The sequence below is a fragment of the Centruroides sculpturatus genome, unplaced genomic scaffold (genome assembly GCF_000671375.1).
Source record: "Centruroides sculpturatus isolate CEXI.00-Female unplaced genomic scaffold, Cexi_2.0 scaffold85, whole genome shotgun sequence".
In the NCBI taxonomy this organism is placed as follows: Eukaryota; Metazoa; Arthropoda; class Arachnida; order Scorpiones; family Buthidae; genus Centruroides; species Centruroides sculpturatus.
Genome location: NW_019384798.1, coordinates 1,258,438 through 1,278,924, shown reverse-complemented (window position 1 = coordinate 1,278,924; position 20,487 = coordinate 1,258,438). Strand labels below are relative to the sequence as shown.

At 26.8% G+C, this 20,487-nt stretch overlaps 1 protein-coding gene across 1 annotated transcript in view; it reads right to left on the bottom strand.

Moving 5' to 3' along the window:
- LOC111629487 (rho GTPase-activating protein 6-like) overlaps positions 1-13,746 on the bottom strand; it is a 33,650-nt gene extending 19,904 nt beyond the window's left edge. The window contains exon 1 of the mRNA XM_023373403.1: positions 13,388-13,746. Within this exon, the coding sequence (XP_023229171.1) occupies positions 13,388-13,421 (34 nt within the window). The 5' untranslated portion in view covers positions 13,422-13,746. The remainder of the gene's footprint in view (positions 1-13,387) is intronic.
- Between the last annotated feature and the right edge of the window lie 6,741 nt (positions 13,747-20,487).

Sequence of the window (20,487 nt, the reverse complement as noted above, 5' to 3'; positions counted from 1 at the left end):
ATGTAAGTCCTTAACCGTTGTCTGTTTCCAGTTTAGTGATGATCCAGTTTCAGCACAATATCGATAACTTCTAGTTTTCTTTACATAGAAAACAAAAATTCTGCATTATTCGTTATTTTCTTGGCTAACTTTATACATTATCAATTGATCTGTGTTATGCAATTATAATCTATTATAAATTTTAGATTCATTACAATCAGCGAAATCGTTCATATTATAACTACATAACATTTCTCATTTACTCAGGATTAATCACGCGAAACACCACGTATTATAAACGATATGGCTCACTCAGTTTTATCCATTAGGATTAGATCTAAGTTTGGCTGATCTAATCACATCAGCCAAACTTGGCAAAAAATTAGGAACGAAGATTCGACCAAAATTAAGGATGATTAATTAGGAGAATGCAAATTTGTTCGAACTTGAATTCATCTTACTTGTTAGTAGTAGGAGAATACCTTATTGTTTAATCATATGACAGTTTTGTGTTCATTTTCGTATAAAAATATAATTCTAAAGCATTGTGATTATAAATTATTCTTGCAATTAAAATAGAAAAATCTTAATATTAAGTAATAATTATAAGATAAATATTTTAATAGGCTATTAATGAAAATTTTAAGGAAGATACAAACACAAAGATTATCGCATCCTAAAACGTTGAAAAATCATTCCCGTGTTATATTCTAACAAGATAATTACTATCTGATAACGATAGTGTATATGAAGAAAGCAAGTTACGAAAATATCGTTAATTTCTTTTCATATGACTTTTATTGAAAACATCGCTGTTTAATTAATATCACCATCAAAACTTCTGAACCTTATTTGTATCTATATTCATTGCGAATTAATTTAAAAAATTGTTCGTAATATTAATAGTTTATTTAGTCAGCCGGGTAGCCAGTTTGTAAAGTCTCAACCACTGCTTTGTGGACCGTAAGTGCATCCGAGCGAACCCCAGAAATTTTTGTGGGTTGTCTGTTTCGGATAAGTCAGACCCCGTCTCCTCGCCACCACCTGGTCCCCATTAAAAACCTGACCAAGCATACAATGAGTCCTAAAATGACCCTTTTGGTGTCCACGGAGAGAAATGAGTCGTAAGTAAAAAAGGAGTTTACTTAAAAATACATATTTAGTAAGCAATATAGTCCTAAATGAAAATAACTGTATCCACTATCATGTGATAACTCCATCAAAGAATTCAAAATAAAGTATCATTCCGATGGAATCGTAAGTCGACTTTTGTTTTTGTTTTTTTTAAATAGTTATCCACTTTTTTTCTTTTGTTAGGAAAATAAGTATTGAATATATGTCTACGATGTTGTTTTTTTTCAATCACAACGATAACAGTAAGAGTTATTGAAAGAAAAAACAACCTAGGACACTAAAAACCATGTAAAAATTATAACTTAATATGATTTTTATAACTATTTATATGATTCTTAGTACCTAGATGTCCTAGGTCTAATAATAGCAACAGGCTTAATATTAAAGAGCTTAATATTACTCATAAAATAAATTGTACTGCAAATATCAATAAAGTTTTATGATGTTCTGTGAAGAAAGTTGTGGAGATTTGATTTGAAAGTACTGTATTTGATTTGCTTTTAGTAATAATTTATTTAAATAAAAATAGTGTAATAAATTCAGTCTATTTTGAAGCTCAAGACAACTATTATAATGTGAATAGTAAATTTAAAAATATTGTATACTATTAGAGTGGATAGTAAACGAAAAGTACAAAAAATAATTTTTTCACTTGTACTGTACTGTACATTTTATTTGATCTTGATCTTCTTAAATCAATCCATAAAAAGAAATATTTGAATGAACATAACTAAAAATAATAAATTGGTGATAATGTAATAAAAACGTATAAAAATATCAAAAAATTATGATAATAACGAATTAAGATATAAACCTAACAACAAAGAAAGCAATGAAAATAGAACAGGGTCACTCTGTTTACTGTCGCTGATGTGGCCACGGTTCGGGATAATATTGTACTTTATACTCTAATTAAAATTATACATATACATAGCGTCATTATTTTCATATTTATTTTCATAGTATCATTATTTTCATTATTTTCACACAGAATTCGAAAATATAAATTTAAATATTAAAAAGAATATTTATATAACTGTAAAAGGACAGTCAGAAGAAAACTGAAACAGGAAACACCAGTTTTCAAAATTATAATATAAAAATAACAATTGTTAAAATATAGAAATATAAATAAAAGCAATGTACATTTTAAAAAATGTATATATACAGTATACATAGATTTTACTGTTTTATTACAGATGTTTAAATAAATTTAAATAAAAAGTTAAATTAATATATNATAAAACAGTAAAATCTATAACAATTTGTTATTTTATGACTCAATTTAATTTACTCTTAAGTAAGAAGCTGAACAGAGTTAATTAAACATAATCCTATCATTTTATATTCGAGCTAGTTAATTATTTTTGAACATGATATTATTTTAATAATTAATTTTGAATTTGAAATACTTTTGTATATGTTTATCTATTATTTGCTGTTCTAATAAGAATTTCTTATGGACAGTATTAATTTTTAGTTGGAAATTTATTATAACAAATAATAGGTTCAAATATTTTGAGTATAATGTAAAAAAGTATTCCAAATTCAAAATTATTTATTAAATTTAATCTTAAGTTATCAAAAATTGCAATATTTAACATTATTAGAATTTCATCAATATCATTTGCGCTTCACATCTATTTTAAAGCCGCTAGTTTCAAAACTCTTACTATTACAACTCGTAGGAGTTCATCTAGATCAGTGTTTCTCAACCTGTAACGAATCGTCGCCCCCTTCAACGTAGTATCGCCCCTTCAATAAAACCGTTACGTAGTATCGCCCCTTCAATAAAACCGTTACGTAGTATCGCCCCCTTCAATAAAACCGTTACGTAGTATCGCCCCTTCAATAAAACCGTTACGTAGTATCGCCCCTTCAATAAAACCGTTACGTAGTATCGCCCCCTTCACTTCAAAATTCCGATGCCGAGGGCCAAGGCTAATGCCAAATTCGTACTGCATCGAATAGACTAGTGATTAGTATAATGTTATTTGTTTAATTATGGTACGATATAACGAATAAAATATCTACTATACTATATTTACTATATCGCCCAGAAAATTGTTTTTCGCCCCCCAAAATATAAATTGTTACTAATCGCCCCCTCAACATGGAAAATCGCCCACATGTGGGCGATATCGCCCCCGTTGAGAAACACTGATCTAGATATTAAGGTTAAGTATCGACAAATATACTGAAAGATTATGCTTGTACGGAATATTTTGTGTCTAACAGTACCTTATTTTCTACTTTAAAAAATATAGTGTTTAATAGATAAGCGTTTTAAAATATCGGAGAACGTTAAAAAAAATCATTAATTTTTTCAACAGAAGAGATGCCGTTGGCAAGTGCTTATATTACCACTCGCAGACATCATGCCAAGAACCATAACCCATCTGGTGAATGGCACTAATTTGGCAACACCAAGTAAAAACCGTGTCAGTGAACTTTTCTTATATTTTAGAAAGAAACAATGAACTGATGATAGGAAACGAAAGTCGGTTGTCATTAAGTGCATCGCACTTGAAGCTAATAGGATGGTGATGGATGCAGAAACAGCAATGGACGCATAAAGTGTTGTTATTTATGGAGTTTATTATATTATTAAAATTATACTCTGTAGGACATCTTAATGTGATGAATAAGGCATTTTAAAAGAGTTAATCACAAGTTCAGACATATTAAATAATTTTAATTTATCTTTGAACCGGACCGACATTAGGGGCTATTTTAAGAAAAGAAAAATAAATATGACTTTAAGTTACAGAGTTCAATATATTTTGTAATTCAATAGCATAAATTTCTACTTATAATAAACAATTTAAATAAACTATTTTAAAATTATTAACTTTTAAAATGAACTTAAAATTCTCCTATAAGCTACGGATGTAGGATATTTTAAGTATTTATTTGGATACATTTGCACACAATAACTGATATGTGCCCTGAATTTTGCATATTAAGGACGGCCTAGACCTATGTTGTGCTTTCCTGAACGAATGAAGACGTTCGACTCGCACGACTTTCTAAATGAAAGAATCACGAGAGTTTACATGAGATTATTATTTGCATAAATAATTCCTTATACTGCGATCGTTTCATCCATTACATACAAAATATTTCACGTAAGATTTTACAAATGAATAAATCGAAAAAAGCATTTTTAATAAAAAAAAATTGATAAGAATTAAAGTTTAATATTTTCGAGGGGTCTTTTTAAGGCCATAAAAATAAAACCTCGTCCATCCCTCCCGCGAGATGGGATGGAAAGCAACTTCAAAATTTCAAATGAAACTCCAATTTTTTAAAATATAGATTCTCTATTAAAAATAAAAAACTTGTATTGAGAACGTTTTTTGTATTGAGAACGAACAGAGAAATAATAATAATAATTTTAAAAGTTATGAGTATAAATAGTTGTTGGTTTTGAAGGATAACGCTCTAATAAAAATGCAAAACTTTTTTTCCAAGGATCGAGTTTTGTTTCAACAACCAACCACGATTCAAGCAAGATATGAAGCAAAGAATAAGCAAATGTGTGTGCTAAAATAACACCAGAAATGTTGTAATCCGTTTGGCGAAACTTTATTACTCGATTACTGAAATGTTTAGATAAAAATAAACATCTAAACATTCGTTAAATAACTGAAAAAATAAAGGAATAGAAATTAATTAGTGCATAAAAAATTTGCATTTTACTTTCCCGGCCGTTAAGTATACATAACAAGGTAAAATAATGGAATCGTGTCAAATTTGAATTTGCTTTGCAAATCTCCACGTTTTGAGACTTTCTGAACCCAAAAAAGTAAAAAAATGCCAAAAAAATTTCGTGAATACGTATGTACAGTACAGTACGGATGTGTGCGTGTGTGTTGGCGTCTATTTCGCTTAATCAGGACGGGGTGAAGATAAGGAAACGAAATTTGGCACGGTAGCTTGTATATAAAAGGCATTGATGCTATTAAATTTTGGTTGTGAAAGGTCAAGGGAATAAAGAGATAGAGCGTGGTCACGTGATATATCTCGCGAGGAATCGGACTTAATGAAGATTTTACTTGTTGTTAGCATTTATAGTGTTTTATAAAACTCATCTCTATCATCAAAATTAAGTCTTTTGCTATTTTATAATAATTAAAAATATGTAAAATTTTTATGACAAAATCTCAAAACAGATGGCGTCACATATAATTTTAGACATTTATTTTGATTAATAATACAAATTACTTTTAAAATAAAATCTCATAAAAGCCGGTGAACATACGTATCCACGTAATTATTTTGTTGTTTTGTTTTTTACTTTTTTGGGTTTAGATCTCAAAACATGGAGATTTACGAAAAACTCGGAGGGTCAATTTTGACACGATTCCATTACTTTCCCTTGTTATCTATAACAGCCGGGAAAGTAAAATGACAGACATGAAAGAAAATATGGTCATTATGTTATAGGAAGTATTTTATATATTGCTGCTTTGAAGTTGTGGGGGAAAAAGGAATGTGGCCAAACAACGGCATTGGAGAGTAAATCCCAATCTACTGTATATATATAATTGAGACGAGTTGATAATGATAATAATAATAATAAGTGCAGAGCCCAAACGGTTACGAGTTGAAAGTTGAAATTTGGTACACAGTTAGGGTATGTCATGAAAATGCACACTAAGAGATTTTTCGAAATTCCCCCGGGGGAGACAGGATTAAGGTTTCGACAATGGAAGTGTTAAGTAACAGTGGCAGTGTTAACAATGGAAGTGTTAAGTAACAATGGAAGTGCTAAGTAACAATGGAAGTGTTAAGAATAGAAGTGTCAACAATGGAAGTGTTAGGTAACAATGGAATTGCTAAGAGAGAGCGACGTGCAAAACGCCGATTTTTCGTTTTTACGGGAAATCGAAGATAATTTTAGACCCATCTAAAAATTCTGTAATTAGCCTAGAAACGGGGACCTAATTCTTGCATTCTGTGAAAACGGCTAAGGTTGACTATAACGTAATAATCTTAATCTTCGCTATCGTTACTTTTTTCCCGAGCAACGCCGGGCCTACCTGCTAGTCTTAAATAAATAAATAAATATGGATACTTCAAAGTATTGTTACCTAGAATGCTATAAGTGGTTCTTACTAATACGCACAGTACCATAATTTCTATTAATATATAAATTTAATAAAATTTAGTATAAAATAAAACCTCGTTATTTCGATATCGGATTATTCAAAGTTTCGCGTAATTCGAAGTCAAGTCTAATCCCCGGCCAAGAGAATAGGATTTCGCATATACTTTAGTTCGGATAATTCGAAGTCATTATCTGGTCCGGTGACTCGCAAAATATCATTTAATTCGAGATCTTCCATCATATTACGTATTTATAAGAAAGTTTCCACCCTCAAGTGGTGGTGATTTCGGTTTTTCCAATTATACATTGATTTATTTGACATCCATTCAAGATCATTCAGACATTGTACACATTGCCAACGACGAGAGAATTTTTTTATTTTTTTGGAAGAAATTCGTTTGAAATTTGATTATTTTGGACATTTTTCTCAAAAGTCTATTATTTCAATAATTCCAAAGTCCATTAAATACAATTTCGTATTCACAATAGAATGCATACTTATAGCTTTAGCCGTTAATAGAGGTTGTTTTATTAGATCACATGATACTCGTAATCTTAAACTTAAGACAGTGAATTCTTCGTAGAACTTACCACTGTTCTTCTAGATGAAATTAGAAATTATAGAAGCACTTAAGCTTCTTTCTTACGTTATTTTCAAATCTTGCTTTGAATGTAATTTGGTTACGTTTTCATTGTTTTCATTAAGTACACGCCAACTGATGATGTTTCGAAATTGCTTAAATTACTAAGTAATACTCGTAATAATTAATGCATTTGTAAACTAACGGATGAAATTATATAAGATAATGTCATAATTTTATTCAATAATTACAAAAAACTTCGATTCGAAAAAAGTTAGGATGATTCAACGTGGTGCTTTTTGATCCTTTGGATTTCGAAATAACGAGGTTTTACTATATAATTAAACATATTTAATTACATTTGTGGGTGACACTTTACTCCTTTAATAATTACTAGACAACCTTATAAATTAATTTAAAGCTGACCATTTTTGTAAAACTCTTACAAATCGTAGCGAGATCGTTCAACTAGCGTACAAGCTAGTTGTACTGTCTCGCTCGCTTTGTAATAGTTGAGCCAAGCTATGGCGAAAAGAAAGTTATATAATCTGCATATGATCGTTTCAAAATCACAATTGCTCTGCACCCGAAACGAGCTAAGTGGGTATCAAGTCTAAGTGCTTTTGTTTATTAACAAATCAACTATTCATGTATTAGTCTATATGAATTTAGTCTACATATGTAGAGAGAAAACTTTTTAGAAATGTATTCCTTATTTTTGAGTGATGTTTTTGGTAACTTAATCTGAGTAAAGCGGAAAATTAAGATTCTACTTGCAGACAAATGAGTAAAATCGTCTTCAGGTATAACAGTCATTGCAGTGCATGACAAAACAAAGTTCAGAGAACGATTCCGAACCTTTATAGAGAAACAAAGGTCACAAGACAAGGGACATGCAGAATACAAGGTCTTCGTTAATACAGTATTAGTCTTTTGAAATTAAACCAGGTGCAAAATCGAATAGAGTACTTTTAAGAATCCAACGAGTTTTCGATAATCGAATTCTCGAGAACAATCAACGAAAACAATGAGAATAAGGTAACACGTGCTGCCAATTTATCTTGTACAGAGTAGTTAATAATGAGTATTCGAAAACAAGTTGATTGGCATGTTGATAATTACAGAGATCGAAGCTAACGATTAATTATACTAATTATATTAATTATTATTTAATACTATAATTGTATTAAAAATTCTCAAGAAACCAGATCACAGAACAGCTTGGTCTTTGTATTGTAATGTCTAACATCGCTACATACAGAAGCTACACAAACATACAAAATTTCATTACAGCCGAGGTTAGCTTTAATACTACGAAATGCTGCTCCCTGTTCCAGTTTTCCAATTGCATGCATATGAGATCTGCATGCAAGACGTGAGGCTGTAGAATACTAGCCTCATATTTCACATCTATTTGTCAGAAAAGTATTACTAAAACCATGATTTGCAAGTTTTCTCAGTCTATTCAATATGCTCGGTTGAAATTTTCAATTTCAAAGTAAAGTTTAACTTAATAAATTATCAATACACCTTTCGTTACTGAGAAATGTTTATTAAACAAAACACAAACGTTTAACATAAAATTTAACTCTTAGGAAAGTTAGGCTTAGCCTCAAAAGGTTCTTAGGTGCTTTGCCACTGATTTCAATAGAAGTCGATACATATTCCAGCAAGTAACTACAGTATCATGATTACAGCATATTAAAATTACATTATAACTTATTTATTTATTTATCTTACTTATAATGATCATTAACCAGAGTCCCCGCAGACTATGAAAAAGGGGAGGGAACAAGCTATAAAAAAAGAGCATCGTAAATTGTGCAAGGAGTTTCAAACTGATTCAACGTTGGATCAGCGCTCCCACAAGGCACCGGTTGCACTCGGTGCTGACTTGACCTTGAAAACAAAGAATAGGATTTTGGTCAACATGCATGGGTCAATGGACAAGTATCGTTCATTAGTTTCTTTTATATTTGCAGAGCAGGCTAGAAGTCACAAATTTTCTGTTGTTTGGGGCTCTGTTGTGGATTAGAAAAATAGCAAACGAGACGAAAAACGAGGGCACGTGCCCCGAGTGCTCCAATGTAACGGGCGCCCTTGTCGTTAACTCTCATTTTTAAGTATGCCTCTACTTTTGAAGGGAACCGCTAGTAGCTTAAGTACGAAATGCTCAACCAAATCAATTTCTATGAATTAGAAACTGAAAATCATATCTGATGATTCTTATTAATGATTATTTTTTAATATTTTAAAATATGTATTTTTAATACTCTAAAATTTTATCTATTAATAAAATATGATGTTCTTTTTTAAAGTCCCTACGCATAAATCTATGTTCAAAGAGAATTAGATAATAGCAATAGATTCTCAATATTAATGAAGATATTTGTGACATTTCCTCTGAAATAAAATTACCCAGTAAGTAATGAATATGAAAAAAAAGAAAATGATCACTTTTATTTAAATCAATCTTTTATTTCATAATTTCGGTCGAAGTTTGTCATTTTTTTATAATAATAACTCTTTAAAATAACAAAAGATCTTTATTTTGAATAGGTTTCCATATTTTTATTATTTTATATTTGTTTAATTAACTTGTAATTGAGTTCAATCTTCGAACGTGTCATTGAAAGTAGTAGAGAAGTATATATATTTTATTTTATAAGTTTAAGTTATTTTTCTTCTGTTTAAAAGTTCATAACACCGCAAAACAGTTTTGTAATATTCATCATTATGATTACTTTCGTTAAGAAAAAAAGCAACTGCTCCATAAAAATATTGTTCACTTAACTATATACAATACTTATTGTGTTATTAAAATTCTATTTATTCGTTGAATACAGAGAGGCACAAAGATCGCAGATTTAGTACTAAACTATTTATAGCACTTAATAACGATTATTCTTAGCATATCGTATCGTATAAAAATAGAGCAGGTTATCTTTCTTTTAAATGTAAATATTAAAATTTAATGATTATCAACTGATTATTAATAATTTCTATCGGTTACAATTGAAAATGTTAATTATAGTTTACAGTAATCTTTGAAAAGTTTACGATTTGATATGCTTTCATACTCTATAAAATGTTTAGTATTAAACATCAAAAATATACAATTTTATAGAATTATTAGAGAGTAAGACATTTAGACTTTCCGTTTCTTTCAGATCGTTTTTCTATCGGTCTGTTCAGAATATGGGCCATGTAGAACAATATCTACTTAAAGATTTTCTACATTTTATACAGATTTGTAAAGGTTACTTTATAATATATATAATCATTTGTTTTTATTTACGTATATTTTTTATCATGCATATTGACTGTTATCCTTTTTTACTTGTATTTTAATCTTTTGTTACGGGCGTTATTTTCGGGAGGACATCAATTGTCTTGTGACATTTCCTTTTGTATTTGCAATAGATAAATAAATAAGCTTAAATCATTTAATTGCAGTTCGATTAATAAACCTTATTCATTAGTATTATTTTTATTCGGCATTAATTTTGTAATTTTTTTCTAGATTAGATTTGGAGTTTATGTGATTATAAAAACTAACAATCTGTGTTGTTAATGTTGTCAAAAAGCAATCTTTAAGCTTTTCTCCTAATAAATAAGAACAGAGACGTAAGGAAAGTAATTTATACTATTGTCATATTAATTAAGTTGGTTTTTAATGTATTTTATTTGTTATTTGGTGATCACTGATTCGTGGAAATGTTTTCGGAATTCAAAATAGTTTTTAAATTGAATTAATGATATGAAAAGGAAAAATACATTTTACGAAAATTGATCACAATAATTAAAATTAATTTTCTATAATGTAAATTGTTAATTTAAAAAACACTATTAGAGTTTTATCTTTTTATTTGAAAAAAAAAAAGTACAGTGTACGTGCTACATCATTTTTTTATGATGTAAAAGAGTGGAAAGACACTAAATCCAATAAATCCTGTTAAGAAGCGATAATAAACCTATCATATTAATAACTCATTATCTATCCCTGCTTCCTTTTAATGTCCACATATATGACCCTTTAATGAATACAGAAGTAGACATTGAAAGCTTCTCGAATTATCATCATTAGTATATCTTTCGACAATGCTTTTTTTTTATAGCTTTAGAACTTATAAACTTTTTCATTCTGGTACTTTTAAACACGTGATGAAATGATATTAATAAGAATTTTCTTCATTTTGCCAGAATAATTTTGGATTTAGTCCAAAGAAAGAAATGTTGATTCTACGCCTCATTACGTAACATGACAAAATATCGGTAATTAACTTCGGTGACGATTCTCTTCACTCATTTAATAATTAATTGAATAATAAGAATATAAAGATTCTAATTTTAATATAATTTATTTTCCAATTGTTAGTTCAAACTTGTTAAATTAAAAAAATCATAAAAAGAAACTATATGAATTAATATTCTTTAAAATCTTTTCTTGGTTATATTAAAATTTTTAAACTTATAAATTAAAAATTAAAGCTTCCTTTATAATTCAAAACGATGCGATAACTGAAAAATATGAAAATTTCATATAAAAATTATGGAGTTGCTCCTAAGTTTTGATAAACTATTTTAAATTAAAGAAAGTTTGCTGAGAAAGGTAACTATGGTATAACGAGCATAATGCTTCGTCAGCAAAAACTTTTCCAGTCCACTTTAAGCTAGTCCCCGTCACATATGATAATTATCAGATCCTGGATCATCTCCAAACAAATCAGACAAAAATTTAATAAATTAAGCAAACTATATTACATTAATTAAAATTATTGATAATATTTTAAACATTAATTTTTATGCGTTTTTATTAAAATTCCAAATTAATTTAAATATTCTTGATCCGTTCGAATGAATATTTACTATATCTTTTCAATTAATTACTATACCAGCCTTATTTTATCTTTTCCTTTTCACTTTAAAAATAAGTAGTTTGATAAAATATATTATAATTACATGCTCTTAATTAATGACAAAATTCTCTACTTATGTAACCTGCTAAAGATATTTAAAATGCAAAGAATTTTACTTTTTATTAAGCGAAATAATTTATATGATAATCTTTCTCTTTGATCTTTAACGTTGTGTTTTTTAATATATCCCTGGGTTATGATGACGACTGATACTTATGTTAGAAAATCTCCAAGTATATTAATTTAAGAAAATTAATTTTATACATTCTATTGTTACTGTTTTAAATTTTTAAAAAATATATATATACATAAAAATCTAACATTAATATGACAAGTTTTTATTTCTACTTTTGTTTTTTCTTTTCTTTTTCAAGGTTATCTGATCTGTTTTAACAAATGTTCTCACCAACTCATGTTAGGATTGACTGCCAGTGCAAGGAAGGTCAAATCATAAATTTTCTGTATCATAAATCAACTTGAATTGAACTTTAAAAAATATTTCATCCGTCTTGTAAAAAGATTCCTAGTTGGAATCCGAATCTTAACAAATACCATTTTACAAGGGGGAAAAAAGTAAAAAATAGCACAAACATCAAAGCAACTTTTCGACATCATAACAGAACATTAAATACACTTAGATCAAAATTATCTTTCCCGTTTGAAGTGTTTCTGGTTATAAGATATCTCATATCTGTTCTTATTGCTGGCTACTTCAAAAAACACTTCAGAAAGATAAGTCTAAACACGGCAATTCTACGTGTTAAATATAGCATCCGAACCATGTTACCCCCGTTTAAATTATACAACTGTTCTTCCAGCTAGGAATATGCTGTCTGGGAGACTTTTCGCTTGTGACAAACACATTTGGCAACGTTACAGTACCTTAGCTTGCTATTAATTTATATATATATAAATTAAAATTAATAGAAAATTTTAAAAAAATAGTTGAAATATCAAAAAGCTGTAAAATAAACAAAACTGTAAAAGTAATTCTCAACAGATTATAGTATACTTCTTTCCCTTTGCAGAAGAAAATTAAATAAACTCCAAACTAAATCTAAATGTAAAGTTCAAAAACAAACTAATTCATATTGTAACTGTTTGTATAATGTCAAATATTTTAATGAAAGATGACAATACACATTTTTCAAATTAAAAAAAGTTATTATTATCGAATTATTTTAAGCTGTTAGAGTCTTTTATACCATCAGATAATTGTATTATATTACATAATTAGTGTAAAACAAAACTTTACCATTTGAAAAGCTGGCTTGATGTTTTTCAAACTGTAAAGGCTTTAGAATGACATTAAAAAATAAAATAAAAATTAAAGAAAACAGAACACAATTTAAAACATATAAAATATTAAAAGAGACTTGTCGCATATTAGTTAAAATAGTTTCAATAGTGTCAAATTATGTAAGATGGTTTCAATAATAAGAAAAGTTGTTTTAATACACAATAGCGAGAATAGTGAACGTTTTAAAGATAAAAACTTCGGCCGCAACATCACTATTGTGTATTAAAACAACTTTTATTATTTTAAAATGGATGTTTAGCAAAACATTTAAATGGATCTGTTCATCTCATTTTACATTATTTAAGTATAAATGTTTTTGTAGAAAGAATATAATTATAATAGAAAATAGATAAAATCTCACCTTCGCTAGTTACTTCATTTGTACGGATTCCCATCTGAATGTTAAGCCTTTTTTTTTTTTTTTAAATTTTCCAAACTTTCGGATTTCAAACGTGTTAACCCATCAATACTTCATTATCGATCGATAAATAAATTAAAAAAAAAGTATTAGAAAGTTTTATCCCAGTTTGTGTATCCACTCTGATGTTGTTTCAACACTCCTTCTTCTCTTTGGACATATTTAGAATTGAAGATGTTGGAGGAGCAGACGACATCCGGGCTTCTCGCGAGATTTGTGCGAGATTCCCAAGAAATGTCTAAAAATAAGCGACCGATGACGTCACGTTTGCGTGGATAGGGAATATCTTGCAGACGAACTTAAATTTTTGTTTTTTTTTTTATTTATTCAAAAAATGGAAAAAAAATCTGTCAACGATTATATAAAAATTGTTAATAGTTTTTTCAAATCTAAACGATTCGATTTATATTTCTACTGAAATGGATATTTCGAATTTTTTTTAAATTTAATTTTATTTTAAATTACAGTATATTTAATAATGTAATAAAATTATTAATTATATTTTTAGTAAAATTAATTTAATATATTCGGTTATTTTAAAAAACGTATAGAAAATTTCTAAATTTCTATTGTTGTGATTTTAAATATAAAATGAGTTAAAGATATATTTATTAATTTAATATATCGATATAGTTACTAGCATTATTTATTATTGTTATTATTATTTTATACAAAATATTTAATAAAAATTAATTTAAAAAAAATAAAATTATAAGTGCTTCCCTCTTGTGAGGAATAAGTGAAATTTTTAATTTCCTTATTTCTTTATTTACACTAATAATTTTTATTAACTCTTTTATCTGTCTTATTTAATATTTTTTATTCAATCTAATAAACTCGAAAATAAAGAATTTAACAGGAAATAATTAGAATTTTCTAACTCTTATATTTTATTTTTAGAAAATTCAATTTTTAATTTATAACTGGAGCTGTTTTTTAAAATAATTTATCGAATTTGAAAACAAATAAACTTCAAAACTTCTTTAGTTTAATACACGAATTTATCTCTGATTATTTGAGAAATTAGATAAAAGATGATAATGGTTAAATTTAAAATATCTGCGAAATGATAAATACTATAAACTCAAGCGATAAGTACAAAAGAAATGGCCATTCACATACTGAATAAGGAGTATAGGAAGAGGGAGTAGAGTAAAAATGGAATAGGAGATAGGAAAACAACGGAAAGAAAGGGACAAGTAGGTGCATTTTGTTATCTCCTACTTACTCTATACCCTAAGACAATTTTATAGCATTAGATGGCCTTTCGGTGAACCTATATGAAAGTTTGTGTGCACTTATAACGAGAAAAAGTGAATTTTTAATAAAACAAAACTAAAAGATAATTTTAATATAAATAGTTTAGAAAATTCGAAATAATTCATTATATAATACACTTTAATTTAAGAATAAAATAGCCGAAAGTTTCCTTTGGAAAGAAAGAAAAAATAAATAAATAATATAATAAAATAAAAGTTGCAGTAAAAGTGGGACATGGAATATGGCTTATGATCTGTGATTAATTACTGGAGTTCTTTGGTTCTGCAAGGTGTTTTAGTACTAAATTCATTTTAAAATTTTTTACTTAAAAATTATGAAATAAAATATATAGTTTTAAACTTATAAATTAAAAATTAAAGCTTCCTTTATAATTCAAAACGATGCGATAACTGAAAAATATGAAAATTTCATATAAAAATTATGGAGTCGCTCCTAAGTTTTGATAAACTATTTTAAATTAAAGAAAGTTTGCTGAGAAAGGTAACTATGGTATAACGAGCATAATGCTTCGTCAGCAAAAACTTTTCCAGTCCACTTTAAGCTAGTCCCCGTCACATATGATAATTATCAGATCCTGGATCATCTCCAAACAAATCAGACAAAAATTTAATAAATTAAGCAAACTATATTACATTAATTAAAATTATTGATAATATTTTAAACATTAATTTTTATGCGTTTTTATTAAAATTCCAAATTAATTTAAATATTCTTGATCCGTTCGAATGAATATTTACTATATCTTTTGAATTAATTACTATACCAGCCTTATTTTATCTTTTCCTTTTCACTTTAAAAATAAGTAGTTTGATAAAATATATTATAATTACATGCTCTTAATTAATGACAAAATTCTCTACTTATGTAACCTGCTAAAGATATTTAAAATGCAAAGAATTTTACTTTTTATTAAGCGAAATAATTTATATGATAATCTTTCTCTTTGATCTTTAACGTTGTGTTTTTTAATATATCCCTGGGTTATGATGACGACTGATACTTATGTTAGAAAATCTCCAAGTATATTAATTTAAGAAAATTAATTTTATACATTCTATTGTTACTGTTTTAAATTTTTAAAAAATATATATATACATAAAAATCTAACATTAATATGACAAGTTTTTATTTCTACTTTTGTTTTTTCTTTTCTTTTTCAAGGTTATCTGATCTGTTTTAACAAATGTTCTCACCAACTCATGTTAGGATTGACTGCCAGTGCAAGGAAGGTCAAATCATAAATTTTCTGTATCATAAATCAACTTGAATTGAACTTTAAAAAATATTTCATCCGTCTTGTAAAAAGATTCCTAGTTGGAATCCGAATCTTAACAAATACCATTTTACAAGGGGGAAAAAAGTAAAAAATAGCACGAACATCAAAGCAACTTTTCGACATCATAACAGAACATTAAATACACTTAGATCAAAATTATCTTTCCCGTTTGAAGTGTTTCTGGTTATAAGATATCTCATATCTGTTCTTATTGCTGGCTACTTCAAAAAACACTTCAGAAAGATAAGTCTAAACACGGCAATTCTACGTGTTAAATATAGCATCCGAACCATGTTACCCCCGTTTAAATTATACAACTGTTCTTCCAGCTAGGAATATGCTGTCTGGGAGACTTTTCGCTTGTGACAAACACATTTGGCAACGTTACAGTACCTTAGCTTGCTATTAATTTATATATATATAAATTAAAATTAATAGAAAATTTTAAAAAAATAGTTGAAATATCAAAAAGCTGTAAAATAAACAAAACTGTAAAAGTAATTCTCAACAGATTATAGTATACTTCTTTCCCTTTGCAGAAGAAAATTAAATAAACTCCAAACTAAATCTAAATGTAAAGTTCAAAAACAAACTAATTCATATTGTAACTGTTTGTATAATGTCAAATATTTTAATGAAAGATGACAATACACATTTTTCAAATTAAAAAAAGTTATTATTATCGAATTATTTTAAGCTGTTAGAGTCTTTTATACCATCAGATAATTGTATTATATTACATAATTAGTGTAAAACAAAACTTTACCATTTGAAAAGCTGGCTTGATGTTTTTCAAACTGTAAAGGCTTTAGAATGACATTAAAAAATAAAATAAAAATTAAAGAAAACAGAACACAATTTAAAACATATAAAATATTAAAAGAGACTTGTCGCATATTAGTTAAAATAGTTTCAATAGTGTCAAATTATGTAAGATGGTTTCAATAATAAGAAAAGTTGTTTTAATACACAATAGCGAGAATAGTGAACGTTTTAAAGATAAAAACTTCGGCCGCAACATCACTATTGTGTATTAAAACAACTTTTATTATTTTAAAATGGATGTTTAGCAAAACATTTAAATGGATCTGTTCATCTCATTTTACATTATTTAAGTATAAATGTTTTTGTAGAAAGAATATAATTATAATAGAAAATAGATAAAATCTCACCTTCGCTAGTTACTTCATTTGTACGGATTCCCATCTGAATGTTAAGCCTTTTTTTTTTTTTTTAAATTTTCCAAACTTTCGGATTTCAAACGTGTTAACCCATCAATACTTCATTATCGATCGATAAATAAATTAAAAAAAAAGTATTAGAAAGTTTTATCCCAGTTTGTGTATCCACTCTGATGTTGTTTCAACACTCCTTCTTCTCTTTGGACATATTTAGAATTGAAGATGTTGGAGGAGCAGACGACATCCGGGCTTCTCGCGAGATTTGTGCGAGATTCCCAAGAAATGTCTAAAAATAAGCGACCGATGACGTCACGTTTGCGTGGATAGGGAATATCTTGCAGACGAACTTAAATTTTTGTTTTTTTTTTTATTTATTCAAAAAATGGAAAAAAAATCTGTCAACGATTATATAAAAATTGTTAATAGTTTTTTCAAATCTAAACGATTCGATTTATATTTCTACTGAAATGGATATTTCGAATTTTTTTTAAATTTAATTTTATTTTAAATTACAGTATATTTAATAATGTAATAAAATTATTAATTATATTTTTAGTAAAATTAATTTAATATATTCGGTTATTTTAAAAAACGTATAGAAAATTTCTAAATTTCTATTGTTGTGATTTTAAATATAAAATGAGTTAAAGATATATTTATTAATTTAATATATCGATATAGTTACTAGCATTATTTATTATTGTTATTATTATTTTATACAAAATATTTAATAAAAATTAATTTAAAAAAAATAAAATTATAAGTGCTTCCCTCTTGTGAGGAATAAGTGAAATTTTTAATTTCCTTATTTCTTTATTTACACTAATAATTTTTATTAACTCTTTTATCTGTCTTATTTAATATTTTTTATTCAATCTAATAAACTCGAAAATAAAGAATTTAACAGGAAATAATTAGAATTTTCTAACTCTTATATTTTATTTTTAGAAAATTCAATTTTTAATTTATAACTGGAGCTGTTTTTTAAAATAATTTATCGAATTTGAAAACAAATAAACTTCAAAACTTCTTTAGTTTAATACACGAATTTATCTCTGATTATTTGAGAAATTAGATAAAAGATGATAATGGTTAAATTTAAAATATCTGCGAAATGATAAATACTATAAACTCAAGCGATAAGTACAAAAGAAATGGCCATTCACATACTGAATAAGGAGTATAGGAAGAGGGAGTAGAGTAAAAATGGAATAGGAGATAGGAAAACAACGGAAAGAAAGGGACAAGTAGGTGCATTTTGTTATCTCCTACTTACTCTATACCCTAAGACAATTTTATAGCATTAGATGGCCTTTCGGTGAACCTATATGAAAGTTTGTGTGCACTTATAACGAGAAAAAGTGAATTTTTAATAAAACAAAACTAAAAGATAATTTTAATATAAATAGTTTAGAAATTCGAAATAATTCATTATATAATACACTTTAATTTAAGAATAAAATAGCCGAAAGTTTCCTTTGGAAAGAAAGAAAAAATAAATAAATAATATAATAAATTAATAGATGTAGACTTATTTATTTAATATACAGTATTTAAAAATTTTATATAATTATTGAAACATGATAAGAATTTATACTTTATTCATATCGTTAACATATTACCATAATAAATTATATAAAATAAAATAAATATTTTATTAGCGATTATGAAAAAGAAAATATTTTCAACGTATTCGATAAATTTATCACAAAAATAAAATAAGAATTACAAATTTAAAGCATTTTTTATTACTTTTAATAACTTATATACTTTATCTACTGTATACGATTTTATGAATTAATAAATTAAAATATTTCCTTTTATTAAATATCCTCTTTCTCTCTCCTCACTAAGCTTCTTATAAACTGTAACTTAGTCATTTTTCTTTCAATTTTAATGTCATTTAAATTTATTACGCTATGTTATTTTTTTTCATTAAAAACATTTCATGTAATCGAGAAAATGTTATATATTACTCTTGTACATAAAAAACAATACATATAATATTTTTTTTCTTTTCATAAATGAATAGTTAAACCTACTGTACAATATAATGAGGGATTCGTCACGATTCACACGATCGATCAACTAAAGAGTTTTATAAAGGAGACGCTTACTCATCTCATTTCCTCATTTAATTTTCATTTAAAATGTTATGAGAGTATCTAATTAATATATAAAATCAATATACGATCTTAAATTATAACTTTGATAAAATGTAATTACTCCTAAATTTTTATCAATTCAGATTTATAACATTGACTTTTTTTTTTAAATTACATCTTTATTATTAAAAATTTTTAATTAATTTATTTAGAAATATAAAATTAAAACGTTTAATTTCTTTTAATAATTTATTAAGGTATAGTATTTGGTAATTATAACACTTAAAACTATTATTATTATTATTTTTATTTTAAACATGCAATAAGTAAAATACAGTAATACCTCGACTTACGCTACCCCGACTTACGCGAACTCGGAGTTACGCGATTTTCAAATCTTGTCGATTCGTCTTTTGTTTGAGCGCCACGCAACTCTTGATTACTCACTCCCCCCACACTATTGTTTAGCTTACATATTCGGACGTGTCGCGCGGAATCGACACATAGCTCCAATTTATTTTGTGTTATTTATTTCTGTGTTTGTTCGATCTACGGAGATTTGAGAGACTCTATGTGGTGATTTCTTGTAACCGTGAACGAATCAAAAGACGAGATAAGATTAACGAGAACATTTATTAGCTTACATACATCCGACTTGGATTTTATAAAAATTGCGAAATTATACCCCGACTTACGCGGTTATCGCTCGGTCCCACCTATCGCGTAAGTCCGGGGTATTACTGTATTTAAAATATATTATATTAATAATTACTTTAATACCTTCAAAATATGTTTATACAGATAAAAATATTCAATACATATTATAAAAATATATTTACAAAGTACATATTACTTATTTTATTGTATATACTTATAAACATTGTATATATTATGCATGGTAAAAATATTTAAAAAAATCAAGAAAATTGATAAATTATTATAGTAAAATAATACATTAAATAATAATTATTATTTTTCGAATTATTCAAAATTAGTTTATAACATATTTCCGAAATTTAATAATTTTTTGTATAAAATTTTTAGAATATTTATTTACAGTTTTAGTATATATTTTTGTATTTTATTTGAATTAAATCTAGAATAATATTTTCTGTATATTTTTATGACATTTTAAAATTTCTCTATAATATTTCTAACCATAAAAATATAAATTATTTAAATTTTTCCTATATGAATTAA